Source organism: Entelurus aequoreus, linkage group LG06 (assembly GCF_033978785.1).
Source record: "Entelurus aequoreus isolate RoL-2023_Sb linkage group LG06, RoL_Eaeq_v1.1, whole genome shotgun sequence".
NCBI classification, from domain to species: Eukaryota; Metazoa; Chordata; class Actinopteri; order Syngnathiformes; family Syngnathidae; genus Entelurus; species Entelurus aequoreus.
Genome location: NC_084736.1, coordinates 15,911,085 through 15,931,143, shown reverse-complemented (window position 1 = coordinate 15,931,143; position 20,059 = coordinate 15,911,085). Strand labels below are relative to the sequence as shown.

The 20,059-nt window shown below is 35.7% G+C and overlaps 1 protein-coding gene across 2 annotated transcripts in view; it reads left to right on the top strand.

Moving 5' to 3' along the window:
* mrc2 (mannose receptor, C type 2) overlaps window positions 1–13,334 on the top strand; it is a 109,531-nt gene extending 96,197 nt beyond the window's left edge. Inside the window, exons 19-29 of one of the 2 annotated variants that reach the window (XM_062050073.1) lie at window positions 275–414; window positions 2,265–2,373; window positions 2,431–2,597; window positions 4,877–4,985; window positions 5,060–5,298; window positions 5,379–5,541; window positions 7,196–7,345; window positions 7,428–7,541; window positions 7,616–7,795; window positions 11,652–11,675; window positions 11,753–13,334. In XM_062050073.1, coding sequence (XP_061906057.1) covers window positions 275–414; window positions 2,265–2,373; window positions 2,431–2,597; window positions 4,877–4,985; window positions 5,060–5,298; window positions 5,379–5,541; window positions 7,196–7,345; window positions 7,428–7,541; window positions 7,616–7,795; window positions 11,652–11,675; window positions 11,753–11,973 — 1,616 coding nt within the window. In that variant the 3' untranslated portion in view covers window positions 11,974–13,334. Of the gene's footprint in view, window positions 1–271; window positions 415–2,264; window positions 2,374–2,430; window positions 2,598–4,876; window positions 4,986–5,059; window positions 5,299–5,378; window positions 5,542–7,195; window positions 7,346–7,427; window positions 7,542–7,615; window positions 7,796–11,651; window positions 11,676–11,752 lie in introns of both variants that reach the window. The other variant, XM_062050072.1, reaches the window with a different exon arrangement.
* Window positions 13,335–20,059: the final 6,725 nt, after the last annotated feature.

Sequence of the window (20,059 nt, the reverse complement as noted above, 5' to 3'; positions counted from 1 at the left end):
CATTGCTGTATGTATACTTTTGACCCAGCAGATTTGGTCACATTTTCAGTAGACCCATAATAAATTCATAAAAGAACCAAACTTTATGAATTTAGCCTTTTTGGAACCCTTTTTAAAATGTGACTATTATCATTTACTGTGTATGCCAAAATAATATATTGTGATATAAACCGTTATCGCAGGAAGTTGCAATGTAGATTTTAGACCGTATCGCCCTCCGTAACAGTAATACTTGTATTGTAAATATTGTTATATTGTCGTCATGGTGCAGCAGAATGGGCGGAACAGAAGTGCCCCTCAGACCTGCCATATATCTGCAAGAGGGTCAACGTCACCGGCACTGCCCCCCCGACACCATCACCTCCCCACCCGCCATCCGGCTGCCCTGACGGGTGGACCTCATATCAGCGCAAGGTACAGTACAAAAAACAAATTTTCCAGCTCAAAAATGGCTAAAGGAACTAAAAATATACAATAACTACAGTAGAAATGGCCACGAGATGAGACCAAACCAATCAGAGCGCGCTGTTCAGTATGGTGGCCACTGATTGGCTGAACCTCAGACAGCCTTACTATATTGGATTAAAGAGTGCAAATTGACTATGTGGGTTATTATTTCATGTTAAAAGGGCTCTCATAATGTCAAAAAATATTATATTAGACTTAGACTTAGACTTCCTTTTTATTGTCATTCAAATTTGAACTTTACAGTACAGATAAGAACGAAATTTTGTTGCATTAGCTCATGGTAGTGCAGGATAAAAAAGCAATAAGGTGTAGATATAATTAAATAGATTACTGTACAGATAAATATATTGCACTTTTGCATATGCATCCACGTTTATGGATGTATGTTATATTGCAGGGGTGTCCAAACTTTTTCCACTGAGGGCCGCACACTGAAAAATCAAAGCAAGCGGGGGCCATTTTGATATTTTTTATTTTAACAACCAGTACAGTATATGTATAAAAATACATATACATTTAGGCCTCCACTCAGACTTGATCCCGGGGACCCCAAAAGGTTTTGGTAAAAAAAAACCATTACAAATGTGTCATTATTTAGTATTATTATTATTATTATTATTCAAGGTTTAAATCTCTAGGTCAACATATTCACATGTCAATATAACGCTTTTAAAGATTTAAGTTGTATGCCATTTTTGTCAAGGAAAACCATGTTTTTTTATGGAAAAAAACACAAAATATGCAATATTTTCCCCCAATAAAATTTTAAAGTGGAAAATTTGAGAGTATATAATAATTGGAGTCTTAAAAAGGTCAATAACTCATAACAACATTGATTTCAATTTATAATTTTTTTGAACAATGACACTTCAAAAAAAAAAAGTCCCACAAAAATTATTGGGGATCCAAAAGGGTACTGCTCAGTAAAGTTTAAAAAAATAAATCCAACATTTTTTAAAAACTTTTACCACAATAGTCTCAAGATCAACTTCAGATCTATCCGTCAATTATAAGTTTTATTGTTGTTTATGTTTTTTGTTTGTACTTTTTAGGCCCTTCTTTAAAAAACTTTTTTTTAAATGGCAACCAAAAAAATTATGCAACATTTTCCCCCCAAAATATCTCAAAGTGGAATATTTAATGGAAGTAAATGGAGCCTTGAATAGGTCAACAATTCATAATGACATTGATTTTGATTCATTATTATTTTTTAAAGAAAGAAACAGCCTGCATGGCAGTTTTGTGTTATTAGAGTAAATAATGCAACATTTTCTTGTTACATTTCACCTGTTTGCTCTTATGTACCACTTTTTATGTTTTTTATTTTTTTTTCATCGTATTTTCAGAATGTGCCGTGGGGCCGTTAAAAAATTACCTGCGGGCCGCAAATGGCCCCCGGGCCGCACTTTGGACACCCCTGTTATATTGTCTTTATATTCCAGCAAGTTAATCCATTTTTGGGGGGAATTGAGGGGATTATTATGATGCGTTCAAAAGTCTTACGGCATGAGTGAAGAAGCTGCTACAGAACCTGGAGGTTCTGCTACGGAGCTTGCATAACCTCTTTCTAGAGTCCAGCAGTGAAAACAGTCCTTGGTGGGGGTGGGAGGAGTCTCTGCAGATTTTCTGAGCCCTGGTCAGGCAGCGGCTTTTTGCGATCTCCTGGATAGGAGGAAGAGGAGTCCTGATGATCTTTTCCGCCGTCCTCACCAGTCTCTGTAGAGACTTCCAGTCTGAGGCACTGCAGGCAAATATTACATTAAATTATATCAAAAATATTTGTATTTCTTTGCTAGTGTTTCAGAATGTTCGATCAGTCTCAGCAGGCCACGTGGTCTGCAGCCAAAATCAAATGTGAGTTGCAAGGAGGCGTCCTGGCGGTGTTGTCCAATCACCTGGAGCAAGGTAACCGATTAACTTCCTTCATCGCGCCGCCTGTCGCTTAAGGTGTTTCCTGTGCAGCTTTTGTCACCACCATGCTGTACAACACCACCATCCCTCTCTGGCTGGGCCTGACGTCTGACGCTAAAGGACACTTCCAGTGGGCTCAGGCCGGCCTGCTCAGTTACACCAACTGGGCTCCAGGACAGCCCGTGGACAACAGCGGACCGCACCACGACAAGAGCCCGGTACTGAAACTCTTACCTTGTTTACTCAACACTGCTGTGTGCGTGGGTCACCAGAGGAAATGAACTCTATGGAGACATATTCATGTTGTTTATTGGAACCAAACCAAAACAATTAGATTTGAATAATAGATGGTAATGGATTTGAAACCCCCCAAAAGATTTGCAAACAATTTAGGTATACACTTTTTTTTTTTTTTTGGTAACACATTTTTGTTCAGTCGCAAATCTTTTTTTTTTAATTACAAAAATATTTTTGGTTGCGTATTTTTTTGGTTTGTAAAATGCAAACAATTTGGTAAAAAAAATGTTGTTACACATTTTTGGTTTGTTGCTAATCTTTTATTTGATTGCAAAACATTTTTTTATTACAAAAATATTTTTTTTGTTTGTTTAAAAATATATTTTTATCATTACAAAACTTTTTTTTTTGTTGCAAATCGTTTTGGGGATCCAAATTTTTTTTTTTTTTTACAAAAATATTGTTGGTTGCATATTTTTTTGGTTTGTAAAATGCAAACAATTTGGTAAAAAAAAAATTGTTACACATTTTTGGTTTGTTGCTAATCTTTTATTTTGATTGCAAAACTATTTTTTATTACAAAAATATTTTTTTTGTTTGTTTAAAAATATACTTTTATCATTACAAAACGTTTTTTTTGTTGCAAATCTTTTTGGGGATACAATTTTTTTTTTTTTATTACAAAAATATTTTTGGTTGCATATGTTTTGGTTTGTAAAATGCAAACAATTTGGTAAAAAAAAAAAGTTACACATTTTTGGTAGGTTGCAAATCTTTTCTTTTGATTGCAAACTTTTTTTTTATTACAAAAATATTTTTTTAGTTTGTTTAAAAATCTTTTTTTTATCAATTTAAATTTTTTTGTTTTTTTTGTTTGCTAATCTATTTTTGTTAGGTTATACATTTGTTTGCTCTGTCTTTCGGGAGGAGCTCAAAGTAAAGCCATTGCTCCTCCACATCGAGAGGAGCCAGACGAGGTGGTTTGGGCATCTGGTCAGGATGCACCAAACGCCCCCCTGGGGAGGTGTTTAGGAAACATCCGATCAGTGGAAGGCCACAGGGAAGACCCAGGACACGTTGGGAAGACTATATGTCTCCCAGCTGACCTAGGAACGCCTTGGGATTCCCCGTGAGGAACTGGATGAAGTGGCCGGGGAGAGGGAAGTCTGGGCTTCTCTGCTTAGGTTGCTGCCCCCGCGACCCAACCTTGATTAAGTGGAAAAAGATGGATGGATGGATGGATGGAAATCTTTTTTTGGTTACAAATCTTTTTTTTAATCACAAAAATTGTTTTTTTTTATTACAAATGTTTTTTTCGGTTGCTAATCTTTTTTTTTGGTTACAAATCTTTTTTTTGATTGCAAATCTTTTTTTGGTTACAGATCCTTTTTTAATTAGAAACAAAAATGTTGTGTTGCAAATCTTTTTTGTTCTAAATCTTTTTTTTGGGTTGCAAATCTTTTTTTAAAAATACTAATCTCTTTCTTAATGGAAAATAATTTTTGGTTGCGAATCTTTTTTTTAATCAAATTTATCAAATATTTTTTCGGTTGCCAATATTTTTTGGTCACAAATCTTTTGTTGTTTGCAAACCTTTTTTGGTTGCAGATGTTTTTTTTTAGTCACAAATCTTTTGTTTTTGGGTTGCAAATCGTTATCCGGTTTCAAATTTTTTTGGTTTCCAATGTTGTTTTTTTTAGTATTACTCAACTTCAATCTTGTGGGCGGGGCCTCCTCTGAACAATATATTAAACGCCATTTTATTGGTCGGCATCGCCCACTTGTTATCTTTCGTATTTTCCCTCTAAATGTGCTGAGGGCGGAAGTAGTCAGGAATCACGCCTATATGATTGCGCCGTCATCCAAGACTAACCGAATAAAAATACTTCAAACATATTCTTCAAAGGAGGCCCCGCCCACAAGATAGTAATTAAATTGTGACCCAAAAAATATTTGCTCCAAAAAAAAATATTTGCAACTGAAAATATTTGTAACCAAAACGTGTTTTTTTTTTTAAATGTATATTTTTTTAAATGAATATTTTTTTAAATTTTTTAGCAATTTCAATTTTTTTTATATTTTTTGCTAATTTATATTTTTTTGGTTCCAAAACCATTTTTTGTTTGATGGAATAAAAAGACACATTTTTTATCCGTAGGCCCTTTATTTAGCGGCAGGTGTGGCTGTAGGCAACCTCCTAAAGTTTTTTTTTTTTAATGAACTCCACTAAATGGCTGATGGTGTCGCTGTCTTCCACCAGGGAAACTGCGTGGCCTTGATTCACGGGAACCCTCACAAGAACAAAGGCATGTGGGCATCACGGGCCTGCGAGGCGGAAAGTACCGGCTTCATGTGTCAGAAGCAACAAGGTGCGCAGACGCATGATTTGTATAATCCTGAGATTTGTCTCCAACAAAATCATGTGATGTTGTTGCTCCTTTAGATCCGGGTCTGCCTGCGGCGCCAGACCTCATTCCAGCCCCGCTGACCAAGCGCTTGGACCTGGGCGGGATCACCTACCAGCTGGTGGAGAAACGCCTGGACTGGGCGGGCGCTCTCCATCTGTGTAATTCTCTAAACGGGACCTTGGCGACGCCTAAGGACCCCGTCCAGCAGGCGTACCTGACGCTGCTCATCAACAGCTTGAGGCGGCCGGCATGGATCGCGCTCTACAACTACGGAGTGAGAACTCGCTCTCTGCTAATACAGTTCTAGAAGGTTCTAGACGCTGAGGGGAACCTTCATTTGTGTCATCTTCTCAGGGGCGCCGCTTCTCCTGGCTGGGCGAAGAGGAGTTGTCTTATTCTAACTGGGTGGAGGGACAGCCCAATCAGCTGTCAGGCTGCGGTCACATGACCACCACCGGCCTGTGGACCATAACGCCGTGTGACGCGAAACTGGACGCTGCTATTTGTCAAGTCAGCGGTACGTGGTGACATCATGCAAAACTTTGTAGACCACCACAAAGTATTCCAACTGGCAAAAAGACAGAATTAAACTGAATACAATTTAAAATAAAATGGTTAAAGTAAAAAAAAACAAATGAAGAGAAAAATCTAATTAATTGGAAAAAGAAAATGTTTAAATGTGCAAAATATTGTGAATTAAGTGGACAAGATAAAAAAACATTAAGAAGATTTAAACTAAATAAATGGACAGAATAAAATTAAATAAATGGACAAAATGGAGAGAATAAAATCAAATATTGCAGATTTGGAAATTACAAAAAAAATGGGAAGAATTGAATGTATCGACAGGAAATACAATAAATGAAGAAAATCTAATTTAAAAAAAAAAATGAAGAGAAAAATCAAATAAATTGGAAAAAGAAAAATGTTTAAATGTGCAAAATATTGTGAATTAAGCGGACAAGATAAAAAACATTAAGAAGATTTCAAATAAACAATCATTAAGAAGATTTAAACTAAATAAGTGGATGGAATAAAATTAAATAAATGGACAAAATGGAGAGAATAAAATCAAATGTTGCAGATTTGTAAATTACAATAAAAAATGGGAAGAATTGAATGTATTGACAGGAAATAAAATAAATGAAGAAAATCTAATTAAATGAAACCAACAACAACAACAAATGTAAGTGGGCAAGAATAATTGGACAAATTGTGGAGAATGTATAGAAATAAATAGCACAGAAACTGGCAAAGTACAATGAATTATAAGTAAAAAAAAAAAAATTATAAATTAGGAAAATAAAATTAAATGAAGTAACAAACAACATTTTTAAATTGTGCAAAAATATAGTGAAAAGTGTTGACAAAAAAAGATAAATGATGGCGAAATAAAATCCAATAATTGAATAAATTAGGAAAATAAAATCAAATGGAATAAACTAACAACATTTTTAAATTGTGCAAAAATATAATGAAAAGTATTTTTTAAAAATAAGATCAATGATGGGGAAATAAAATCAAATAAATCAATAATAGCACAGAAAAACGGCAAAATACAGTGAAACAAATGAACAAAATTAATTAGATGGAGAGAGTAAAATTGAATGAAGCCAATGGTAAAAATACAATTAAAAATTAGAAAAATATAATGAAATGAATGTACAAAATAAACATTTTAGTCAATGGGAAAACCTATAGGCAAAGTTATTGCAAAATTAAATAAATGTTGGGAAAACTAAATAAATGAATAGCGAAAAAAACTAAAAATTAAATAAATGGTGGGGAAATAAAATAATTCAAGAATAGTACAAAAACTACAAAATGCAGTACAATAAATGGTCAACATAAAAATAAAGTTAGGAAAATAAAATTAATTAAATGAACAAAAACATTTTTATAAATTGTGCAAAACTATTGATAAATATATCGACAAAATAAAATAAATAGTGGGTAATTAAATAAATAATAGCACAAAAATGTTCAAAATAGAGTGAAATAAATGGAGAAAATAAAATGAATGAAATACAATGAAATAGACACCATAATGGGGGAAATTGAAAGATTTTGACCAATAAGTATTTTATTTATGTACAGTAGCTAAAGGTGAAGTTGTGGAATGACAGTTTGCAACGTACTGAAATAGAAAGTTTGCTTTGCTTGTGGAGCAGACGAGCAGGTGTCCCACCAGTGGATCTACCCAGGAAGTTGTCCTCGTGCTGTGGGCGAGTGGGCGTGGGTGTCCTTCAGGAACCATTGCTACGCCTTCAACCTGCAGAGGATGAAGCTCCAACAAGACGCCCGCGCTTCCTGCGAGAAAGGTCAGGACCGCTTTCTGACGGCACGGATGATGTCATGGCGTACCATCTCTTCACCGCCTTTTCTTTCTCCCTTTTTTTCCAGTGGGAGCCGAGCTTCTCTCCATCATGGACGAGACGGAGAACGCGTTTGTGTGGGAGCACATTCAGAGTTATGCCGACCAGGCGCACGGAGCCTGGCTGGGAATCAGCGTCAAAGGTTGTTTTTTTTGCTCCCATCCAGGAGGCTCAAAGGCACTCGGAGTGAATAATTGTTTTGTTTGTTGGTCGCAGGTCGAGGTTTGGTGTGGAGCGAGGAAAGCGAGATGTCCTACACCAACTGGGAAGCTCACGACGTCGCTTTCTCCGTCCTCTCGCCAAACTCCTGCTTCTGGATTCAGAGCAACAGCGGACTGTGGAAGCCTGGCTCGTGCAGGAATCGAACACACGGCGTCATCTGCAAGCGACCAAGAAGTACGTTAAACCAACCAGGAAGTGATCATTTTCATTCTCATCTCCTTTTTACAGTCAAACTGAAAAAGTAGCAACTGTACACTTCACACAAGCACTCCACTATAATATTTTCTAAATAACTAAATAAATAATAAATTAGTTAAAATATGTAAGATCCTATAATGTGCACCACAATAACATGCAGCAATAGATGTACAGTATAATAATATTAACAAGTTAAAAAAAGAGATAAAAAGACAACCAATGATAATTATTATCATTATAGTAATTAATAAAAATAATATTCATTTGGTAGTAGTGGTATTATAAAAACAAATAATATTGATAAAGTTTCTTATTGATATTATCATTATCCACGATAAACAGACAGCAGCTTTATTTTGTCCATTCTTAAACACAATTAAACAACAATAAATAAGTAATTTGAATATGTAATATCTTATTATGTCTATAAAAATAATTTGTAGCAATAATATTATTGCTACATAGAAGGCATATAATGTGTAGCATAATAATAATAATTGCTCCAATTATTATTAAATAATAATTGAAGCAATTATTATTTAATTTATAATAATAAATTAAATAATTTATTATTTAATTTATTGAATAATTAAATTAAATACATTTAATTGATTATTTTCTAATAAAAATATCTAATATTTTTATTAGAAAATATTATTATTTTCTAATAAAAACTAGAAAATTCTTATTTCTATCTTTTTTGCTACGCTCTATGTGTACACCAACAAATAGTGCATTTTGGTATTGCTTTTTACAATGCTAACACGTAGCATGTGTGCTAATGTTGGCATGCTAACAGTTAGCATGTTTCACATACCAAGTTATATGACTCTGGGGTAAACGGTTGCAAAACTAAGCTAAAAAAGTTGGCATGCTCGCAAGCTAATGTTAGCATGCTAACATTGGACTGGTGGGGTGAAACAAAATCCTGGAGCTTTGGTAAGTTATAGGGAAAACATGCAAGATCCACACATAGTCAAACCCAGGACCTTCTCGCTTTGTGGCAGAAATGCTAAAACCATTGTACCTCCGTGCTGCCTCATTAATAATGACAAATATTATATTATAATATATTAGATTATACAGTGATTTGTCAGCTATTACACACAGCTTAGATGGAGATGTTCAGATGGTGTAGCATATATTAGCTAACATTTGATTATTTTTTGTCATTTTTTTATTATCCAATTACAATTAACCTATTTTGATTATTAACCCAGGAGAGCTCAGCGGTCAACACCTTCATATATTAACTTTCTACTACTATTAGCGCCCTGCTCAAGAAGTACACTCCCACACTCTCTGACACACTCTTCCTCCACAACACCCAGAATAGCTCAGTGGTTAAGACTGTTGACTTGGAATGAAGGGTGCTGGGTTTGAATCCCAGTCTGTTTGACAGTATTTTGTTCCACCTCCATCATACTTTACTGAGCAAGATGTCCTCGATTACATTTGTGTATGGAACAAAATATTCTCTTCACAAGAGTCCGGTTAGCCCAGTGTTTAGGACTGTTGACTCAGATGAAAGGGTACTGGGTTAGAATCCCACTGGGGTTGGCAGTGTTTTGTTCCAACGCCATCATACTTTATTGAGCCAGGAGTCCTCGATTACATTTGTGTATGGAACACAATCTTCTCTTCACAAGACCCAGGATAAATCAGTGGTTAAAACTGTTCACTGGGAACGAAGAGTGCTGGGTTCGAATCCCAGTCGGGTTGACATGTAACTTACAAAACTGTGGCTGGAGGCATCAAGGTGACATATATTGCGGCTGTTAACATAAATAAAATCATTATTTAACTTTTTAAAAAATTGAATTATCTTATTTTCAACTATATGTTACTAAAGCAACTAGCACTAACACTACACACTCTCAATTATTGGATCTGGGTTCGAATCCCAGTTGGGTGGATTGGTATTCAGTTTTGTTTCACCTCCATTGTAGTTTAACTGAGACAGGGGTCCCTAATTATATTTGGCATTGATGCCTGGAATCTTCTCTCAAGAAGACCCAGGATAATTGAGTGGCTAAAACTGTTGCCTCGCCTACATGTGCTACTGGGTTCGAATCTCAGTAGGACTGATAGGTAACTTACAAAACTCCACTGGGAAGAGTTTGTGTTTTATTCCATCTCGATCATAGTTTACGGAGACAGGTTCACGATTAAATATGTCATTGGGGCTCAAAATCTGTTCTTAAGAAGACCATGATAGCTCAGTGGTTAACACCAATAACTGTTAACCAAGGTGTACTGGGTTCAAGTCAGGTTGAGCGCTAACTAGGAATGCTTCAATGGGAGGAGTTCAAGTTTTATATCATAGTTTACTGAGACAGGTTCTCAATTAAATATGTCATTAGGGCCCGAAATCTCCCTTTAAGAAGACCAATGATAGCTGAGTGGTTAAAGTAGCTATCTCCCAATCAAAGAGGACTGGATTCAAATCCTAGTCAGCTTGATCAGTAACGTACCAAAGCTCCAGAGTTTTTGGTTCACCTCCATCATAGTTTACTAAGACGGGTTCTCGATTATATTTGTCATTGGGGCCTGGAATCTGGCTGACTAATATAATCGAGGACCTGTCTTAGTAAATTATGATGGAGGTGAACCAAAACTCTGGAGCTTTGGTAAGTTACTGATCAAACTGACTGGGATTTGAACCCAGTCCCCTTTAATTGGAAGCTAGCTGCTTTAATCACTCAGCTAACCTTGGTCTTCTTCAGGGGAGATTTCAGGCCCCAATGACATATTTAATTGAGAACCTGTCCCAGTAAAATATGATAGACAAGATTAACTCCAACAGCTGAAGCTTTCCTAGTTACCGATCAATCTGACTGGGATTTGAACACAGTCCCCTTTGATTTGGGGCTCGTTGTTTAACCATTCAGCTATCCTTGGTATTCTTGAGACAAGATTTTGGGCCCCACTGACATATTTATTGAGAACCTGTCTCAGTAAACTATGATATAAAAGATTAACTCCTCCCGCTGGATCTTTTCTAATTACTAATCGACCAGACTCGGATTTGAACCCAATGCCCTTTGATTGGGAGATAGCTGTTTGAACCACTCAGCTATCCTTGGTCTTCTAGAATCAGGATTTCAGGCCCTAATGACATATTTAATTGAGAACCTGTCTCACTAAACCACAATGATAGTGAAACAAAACACTAACTCCTCACTGGGTTTTGAAACCAGTACCCCTTGCTTGGTGGCCAATGGTGTTAACCACTCAGCTATTCCTGGTCTAGATTGCGCCAGATTCCAGGCCCCAATGACTAATATAATCGAGGACCTGTCTTAGTAAACTATGATGGAGGTGAACCAAAACTCTGGAGCTTTGATTGGAACCTAGCTGCTTTAATCACTCAGCTATCCTTGGTCTTCTCCAGGAGAGATTTCGGGCCCCAATGACATATTTAATTGAGAACCTGTCTCAGTAAACTATGATAGACAAGATTAACTCCACCGGTTGAACCTTTCCTAGTTACCGATCGATCTGACTGGGGTTTGAACCCAGTCCCCTTTGATTTGGCGCTAGTTGTTTAACCATTCAGCTATCCTTGGTCTTCTTGAGGCAAGATTTCGGGCCCCACTGACATATTTAATTGAGAACCTGTCTCAGTAAACTATGATAGACAAGATTAACTCCAACGGCTGAAGCTTTCCTAGTTACCGATTGATCTGATTGGGTTTGAACCCAGTCCCCTTTGATTTGGAGCTTGTTGTTTAACCATTCAGCTATCCTTGGTCTGCTTGAGACCAGATTTCGGGCCCCACTGACATATTTAATTGAGAACCTGTCTCAGATTTTCTTTTTCTCTTTGCAGCAATGGACTCCTTGTCGGAATCATGTAAGTTTTTATGAATTTTCCCCGCGGCTTTCGCCATCAAAACCACCCTGACCCTATTTTCCCCGTCACACGACCAGCGGCCGCCGACCACCTGCCCACGCTGATCGTCGTCATGGTGACGGGCGTGGCGCTGGCCGTGCTGATCGTCGGCGTCATCTACTTGTACCGGCGGCGAGGCCTGGGCTCGCGGGGGTCCTACGATGGCGCTCGCTACAGCCGCACCAACAGTGGCCAAGGAGAGCAGACGGAGAAGAACATCCTGGTGTCGGACATGGAGCTCAACGAGCAGCCCGAGTAGAAACGCTCACGCCAGACTGGACATTTTTATCTTTTTTGGGACATTTTTTATTTCTTTTAAAGCCCCCCCCCCTAAAAACAAAGAAATTGAAGAGCTGTGTAGAACGCAGCAGCTTCAACAATGCAAGTTCTCACACGTCCTCTTTTACTTTCACTTTAGGTCCACTCCCTGTCTCGCTGACAACGAGAAGAAGGAGGAAGAGGAGAAGGTCCACAAATAAAGTGAGCGTGAATCTTAAAAGAAAAAAAATCATAAAATGATCATCGTCCATTTTGGCACTTTTTATTGGACTTTTATCCACTTTTTTACTGCATCTCGTGTATGCATTGGCGTCCAACTGGAGCTGACTCAGCAGTTTTTCCCCCTTTTTAAACAACCCCCATAAGCCTCCCCTCATTTTTATGCACCTCTTTTCTTTCTTTCTGTTTGGAAACTTGTCTTCCTTTTCCACTGCCCCAGAAAGGAGACCCCCCCCCACAGACCCCCCAATGTGCAGGACACCAAAATGTAAATACACAAAAAAAAACTCCACTAGTGTTTTTTTTTTTGTTACTACCCCCCAGAAAGCAGATTTTGGAGCATTAGAGTGATTTTCTGCAGGAATGCTTTAGAGCTCTTTTAGTTGTTTTTTTTGTTTTTTTTGGATGGAGGGGGGACCAACATGGAAGGGAAGAGAAGGTGTGTGTGTGTGCATGTGTGTGTGTGTGTGTGTGTGTGTGTGTGTGTGTGCTGTCTCCAGCTGTGGAATGTTGAGTCGACAAGAAGAAGCCCAGTGGCACGTCTGGAACCAATCAGATGTTAGAGAGGGAGGGGGGGGAAAGGTGGGAATGGGGCGCTCTGGGACATGAGGGGTCAGATTTTAGGAAAAAAGGAGGGGGGGCGGAGGGGGTGGAGAGAAAGGTTGAAAGAAGAAGAAGAAGAAGAAGAAGAAGAGGAGGTGAATAGGGGGATGAAGGTGAGGAGTCAAGGGTGTATGCATGGGAAAGAAGCAAACGGGCGCCCTCTGGCGGACGTTTGGTGCACTAGCGCCTCATGCGATGTGAGTTACGCAACATTGATGTTGACTGACAATCCCCACTCGGCTGTCTCCATCAGACTACGTGGCAACCCTGTGAATATGACCGGAAGTCTTAGCTTTTTTTTGTTCGTTTTTTTAAGGCAACGTTGTAGCCTTCTTTTTTTTCTTTTTTTTTTTTCTAAATATGAATAAAAAGTTTTTATGTTCTCAAGCCTCCCATCTTTAATCCATTTTCATTGGTTGGCCGTTTTGAATTTAGACTGCAATGCGTATTTTTGTCCAGCAGAGAGCGCCACTTGCCTGTTTGTTGCTTTAATGAGCTTGTTTTGTTTGACAAATGTGCTTCTATAGTAACTCTAATCTCTGAAATCACAGTATAGTTTTACAGTTATTAAAAAATAATAATTTTATTTAAAGTTTAAAAATTTTTTTTAAGTAACTTTGAAATAAATATTTATCAAATTAAATGTACCAAATATATTATTAATACACCACAATTTCTGCATGAAAAACATCAAATTTGACCTCCAAAGCAGGCAACATTTGCATTAAATTATTACATGTATGTAGATGTATAAAAACAAATCTAATTATTTAAAAATGTATAAAATACATATGTAATTAAACTGTGAAGCAGATAAAAATGTTTATAATGTATTGAAATTGTGTATATTCAAAATGTATTTTTAAAAATATATAATTATAATCATATAATTATAAATATATATTTAACATATAATTTCCCCCCCCTAAATAGCAATTTCTTCATGTAATGTTACTTCAAAAAGCAGGGAGCAACTTCTACAATGTATCAAAATTCTGTATATGTTTATTCAATTTTTTTTATTGTATCCAAATCTAATAAAAATACTAAAGATGTTTAACAAAAACATTTTAAGCACATATAAAAAACCTGATTTGACCTAATGCATAATAATAAAAATATTTTATATACATATATATAATAATGATTTAAAAAAAGTACCATTGAGACAACCAAACACTAAAAAAAGGGGAAATTAATTTTTGGAAAGCTCGTCTTGCTTCTGTGCTTGCTGCTTTAATGCTTAGTCTGTTATTAGCACTTTCATCACCATCATTCTTACAACCATCATTCATCCTCTCATCCGTTTTACCATTCATCCATTCTATCATTAATTCAATTATACATTCATCCATCATCCATTCTGTCATTCATCCAATCTCTTATTCATTAATCTATACTTTCATTCAATCGTCAAATCTATCATTCATCCACTCTATCATTCATTCATTCATACATTTATCCAATCATCAATTCTATCGTTCATCCACACTATCATTCATTCATTTATACATTCATCCAATCATCCATTATATCATTCATCTAATCTATCATTCATTCATTTATACATTCATCCACTCATCAATTCTATCATTCATCCAATCCATCATTCATTAATTTCAACTTTTATCCAATTCTCCGTTCTAGCCATCATCCGTTTATCCATTTATCTATTCTGTCATTCATCCAATCATCCATTCTATCATTCTTTCATTTATACATCCATCCAATCATCCATTTTATCGTTCATCAAATCATCATTTCTATCGTTCATCCAATCATCCATTCTGTCATTCATTCATTTATACATTTTTTTTCATTCACTTGTTCATTCAGCCATTCAGCCAATCATCAATTTATCATTCATTCATTCATTCATTCATTCATTCTTTCTTTCTCTCATCAACTCTATCATTCATTCGTTTACACATTCATTCATTTAAACATGAATCCAATCATCAATTCTATCATTCATCCAATCTATCATTCATTTATACATTCATCCAATCCTCCATTCTATCAATCATCCATCTATCCATTTATCCGACCTATCATTCATCTCCATACTATCGATACTATACATTCACTTATTAATCGAATCATCTATTCTATCATTCTTTCATCTATACATCCATCCAATCATCCATTTTATCATTCATCCAATCATCAATTGTATTATTCATTCATTTATACATACATACATCCAATCATCCATTCTATCATTCATCCAATCATCAGTTATGTCATTCATTCATTTATACATTCATCAAATCATCAATTCTATCATGTATCCAATCATCAATTCTATCATTCCTTCATTAATACAATCCATCATTCATTCATGAATTCATTAATTCAATCGGCAATTGTATCATTCATCTAATCGCCCATTATATAATTCGTTCATTCATTCCATCATCCTTACTATCAATAATTCAGTTATTAATCGAATCATCCATTCTATCATTCTTTCATTTATACATCCATCCAAACATCCATTTTATAATTCATCCAATCATCAATTGTATAGTTCATTCATTTATACATCCATCCAATCATCCATTCTATCATAAATGATAATTGGGTTATACTTGTATAGCGCTTTTCTACCTTCAAGGTACTCAAAGCGCTTTGACAGTATTTCCACATTCACCCATTCACACACACATTCACACACTGATGGCGGGAGCTGCCATGCAAGGCGCTAACCAGCAGCCATCAGGAGCAAGGGTTCATCCAATCATCAGTTATGTCATTCATTCATTTATACATTCATCAAATCATCAATTCTATCATGTTTCCAATCACCCATTCTATCATTCGTTCATTCATTCATTCAATCATCAATTATATCATTCATCCAATCATCCATTCTAGCGTTCAAAGTATCTATCCATCTATCCATCCAGGTTTATGTATTCATTCATTTATACATTCATCCAATCATCAATTCTATCAATCATCCATTTTATCATTCCTTCATTTATACATTCACCCAATCATCCATTTTACAATTCTTTCATTTATACATTCATCCAATCACCCATTCTATCGGCCACCCATTCTATCAATCATCCAATCATCAATTTTGTCATTCAAGAATCCATTTATCCAATCATCTGTTCTATCAATTATAAAATCATCAATTCTATAATTTATCATTTCATCGATTATATCATTCCTTCACCCATTTATCCAATCATCCATCATGTATTCATTCCTCCAATCATCCATTCTGCCATTCCTCCATAAGCCATACCATCATTTATTCATACATCCAATCATCCATCGTGTATTCATTCCTCCAATCATCCATTCTACCGTTCATCCAATCATCCGTTTTACAATTCTTTCATTTATACATTCATCCAATCATCCATTCTATCGGCCACCCATTCTATCAATCATCCAATCATCAATTTGGTCATTCAAGCATCCATTTATCCAATCATCTGTTCTATCAATTATAAAATCATCAATTCTATCATTTATCCTTTCATGGATTATATCATTCCTGCACCCATTTATCCAATCATCCATCATGTATTCATTCCTCCAATCATCCATTCTGTCATTCCTCCATAAGCCATATCATCATTTATCCAGACATCCAATCATCCATCGTGTATTAATTCTTCCAATCATCCATTCTACCGTTCATCCAATCATCCATTTTACAATTCTTTCCTTTATACATTCATCCAATCATCCATTCTATCGGCCACCCATTCTATCAATCATCCAATCATCAATTTGGTCATTCAAGCATCCATTTATCCAATCATCTATTCTATCAATTATAAAATCATCAATTCTATCATTTATCCTTTCATGGATTATATCATTCCTTCACCCATTTATCCAATCATCCATCATGTATTCATTCCTCCAATCATCCATTCTGTCATTCCTCTATAAGCCATACCATCATTTATCCATACATCCAATCATCCATCGTGTATTCATTCCTCCAATCATCCACTCTACCGTTCATCCAATCATCCATTTTACAATTCTTTCATTTATACATTCATCCAATCATCCATTCTATCGGCCACACATTCTATCAATCATCCAATCCTCAATTTTGTCATTCAAGCATCCATTTATCCAATCATCAGTTCTATCAATTATAAAATCATCAATTCTATCATTTATCCTTTCATCGATTATATCATCCCTTCACCCATTTATCCAATCATCCATCATGTATTCATTCCTCCAATCATCCATTCTGTCATTCCTCCATAAGCCATACCATAATTTATTCATACATCCAATCATCCATCGTGTATTCATTCCTCCAATCATCCATTCTACCGTTCATCCAATCATCCGTTTTACAATTCTTTCATTTATACATTCATCCAATCATCCATTCTATCGGCCACCCATTCTATCAATCATCCAATCCTCAATTTGGTCATTCAAGCATCCATTTATCCAATCATCTGTTCTATCAATTATAAAATCATCAATTCTATCATGTATCCTTTCATGGATCATATCATTCCTTCACCCATTTATCCAATCATCCATCATGTATTCATTCCTCCAATCATCCATTCTGTCATTCCTCCATAAGCCATACCATCATTTATCCAGACATCCAATCATCCATCGTGTATTAATTCCTCCAATCATCCATTCTACCGTTCATCCAATCATCCATTTTACTATTCTTTCCTTTATACATTCATCCAATCATCCATTCTATCGGCCACCCATTCTATCAATCATCCAATCATCAATTTTGTCATTCAAGCATCCATTTATCCAATCATCTGTTCTATCAATTATAAAATCATCAATTCTATCATTTATCCTTTCATGGATTATATCATTCCTTCACCCATTTATCCAATCATCCATCATGTATTCATTCCTCCAATCATCCATTCTGTCATTCCTCCATAAGCCATACCATCATTCATCCATACATCCAATCATCCATCGTGTATTCATTCCTCCAATCATCCATTCTACCTTTCATCCAATCATCCATTTTACAATTCTTTCATTTATACATTCATCCAATCATCCATTCTATCGGCCACCCATTCTATCAATCATCCAATCATCAATTTTGTCATTCAAGCATCCATTTATCCAATCATCTGTTCTATCAATTATAAAATCATCAATTCTATCATTTATCCTTTCATCGATTACATCATCCCTTCACCCATTTATCCAATCATCCATCATGTATTCATTCCTCCAATCATCCATTCTGTCATTCCTCCATAAGCCACACCATCATTTATTCATACATCCAATCATCCATCGTGTATTCATTCCTCCAATCATCCATTCTACCGTTCATCCAATCATCCATTTTACAATTCTTTCATTTATACATTCATCCAATCATCCATTCTATCGGCCACCCATTCTATCAATCATCCAATCATCAATTTGGTCATTCAAGCATCCATTTATCCAATCATCTGTTCTATCAATTATAAAATCATCAATTCTATCATTTATCCTTTCATGGATTATATCATTCCTTCACCCGTTTATCCAATCATCCATCATGTATTCATTCCTCCAATCATCCATTCTGTCATTCCTCCATAATCCATACTATCATTTATCCATACATCCAATCATCCATCGTGTATTCATTCCTCCAATCATCCATTCTACCGTTCATCCAATCATCCGTTTTACAATTCTTTCATTTATACATTCATCCAATCATCCATTCTATCGGCCACCCATTCTATCAATCATCCAATCCTCAATTTGGTCATTCAAGCATCCATTTATCCAATCATCTGTTCTATCAATTATAAAATCATCAATTCTATCATGTATCCTTTCATGGATTATATCATTCCTTCACCCATTTATCCAATCATCCATCATGTATTCATTCCTCCAATCATCCATTCTGTCATTCCTCCATAAGCCATACCATCATTTATCCAGACATCCAATCATCCATCGTGTATTCATTCCTCCAATCATCCATTCTACTGTTCATCCAATCATCCATTTTACAATTCTTTCCTTTATACATTCATCCAATCATCCATTCTATCGGCCACCCATTCTATCAATCATCCAATCATCAATTTTGTCATTTAAGCATCCATTTATCCAATCATCTGTTCTATCAATTATAAAATCATCAATTCTATCATTTATCCTTTCATCGATTATATCATTCCTTCACCCATTTATCCAATCATCCATCATGTATTCATTCCTCCAATCATCCATTCTGTCATTCCTCTATAAGCCATACCATCATTTATCCATACATCCAATCATCCATTGTGTATTCATTCCTCCGATCATCCACTCTACCGTTCATCCAATCATCCATTTTACAATTCTTTCATTTATACATTCATCCAATCATCCATTCTATCGGCCACCCATTCTATCAATCATCCAATCCTCAATTTGGTCATTCAAGCATCCATTTATCCAATCATATGTTCTATCAATTATAAAATCATCAATTCTATCATTTATCCTTTCATGGATTATATCATTCCTTCACCCATTTATCCAATCATCCATCATGTATTCATTCATCCAATCATCCATTCTGTCATTCCTCCATAAGCCATACTATCATTTATCCAGACATCCAATCATCCATCGTGTATTCATTCCTCCAATCATCCATTCTACCGTTCATCCAATCATCCGTTTTACAATTCTTTCATTTATACATTCATCCAATCATCCATTCTATCGGCCACCCGTTCTATCAATCATCCAATCATCAATTTGGTCATTCAAGCATCCATTTATCCAATCATCTGTTCTATCAATTATAAAATCATCAATTCTATCATTTATCCTTTCATGGATTATATCATTCCTTCACCCATTTATCCAATCATCCATCATGTATTCATTCATCCAATCATCCATTCTGTCATTCCTCCATAATCCATACTATCATTTATCCATACATCCAATCATCCATCGTGTATTCATTCCTCCAATCATCCATTCTACCGTTCATCCAATCATCCGTTTTACAATTCTTTCATTTATACATTCATCCAATCATCCATTCTATCGGCCACCCATTCTATCAATTATCCAATCATCAATTTTGTCATTCAAGCATCCATTTATCCAATCATCTGTTCTATCAATTATAAAATCATCAATTCTATCATTTATCCTTTCATCGATTATATCATCCCTTCACCCATTTATCCAACCATCCATCATGTATTCATTCATCCAATCATCCATTCTGTCATTCCTCC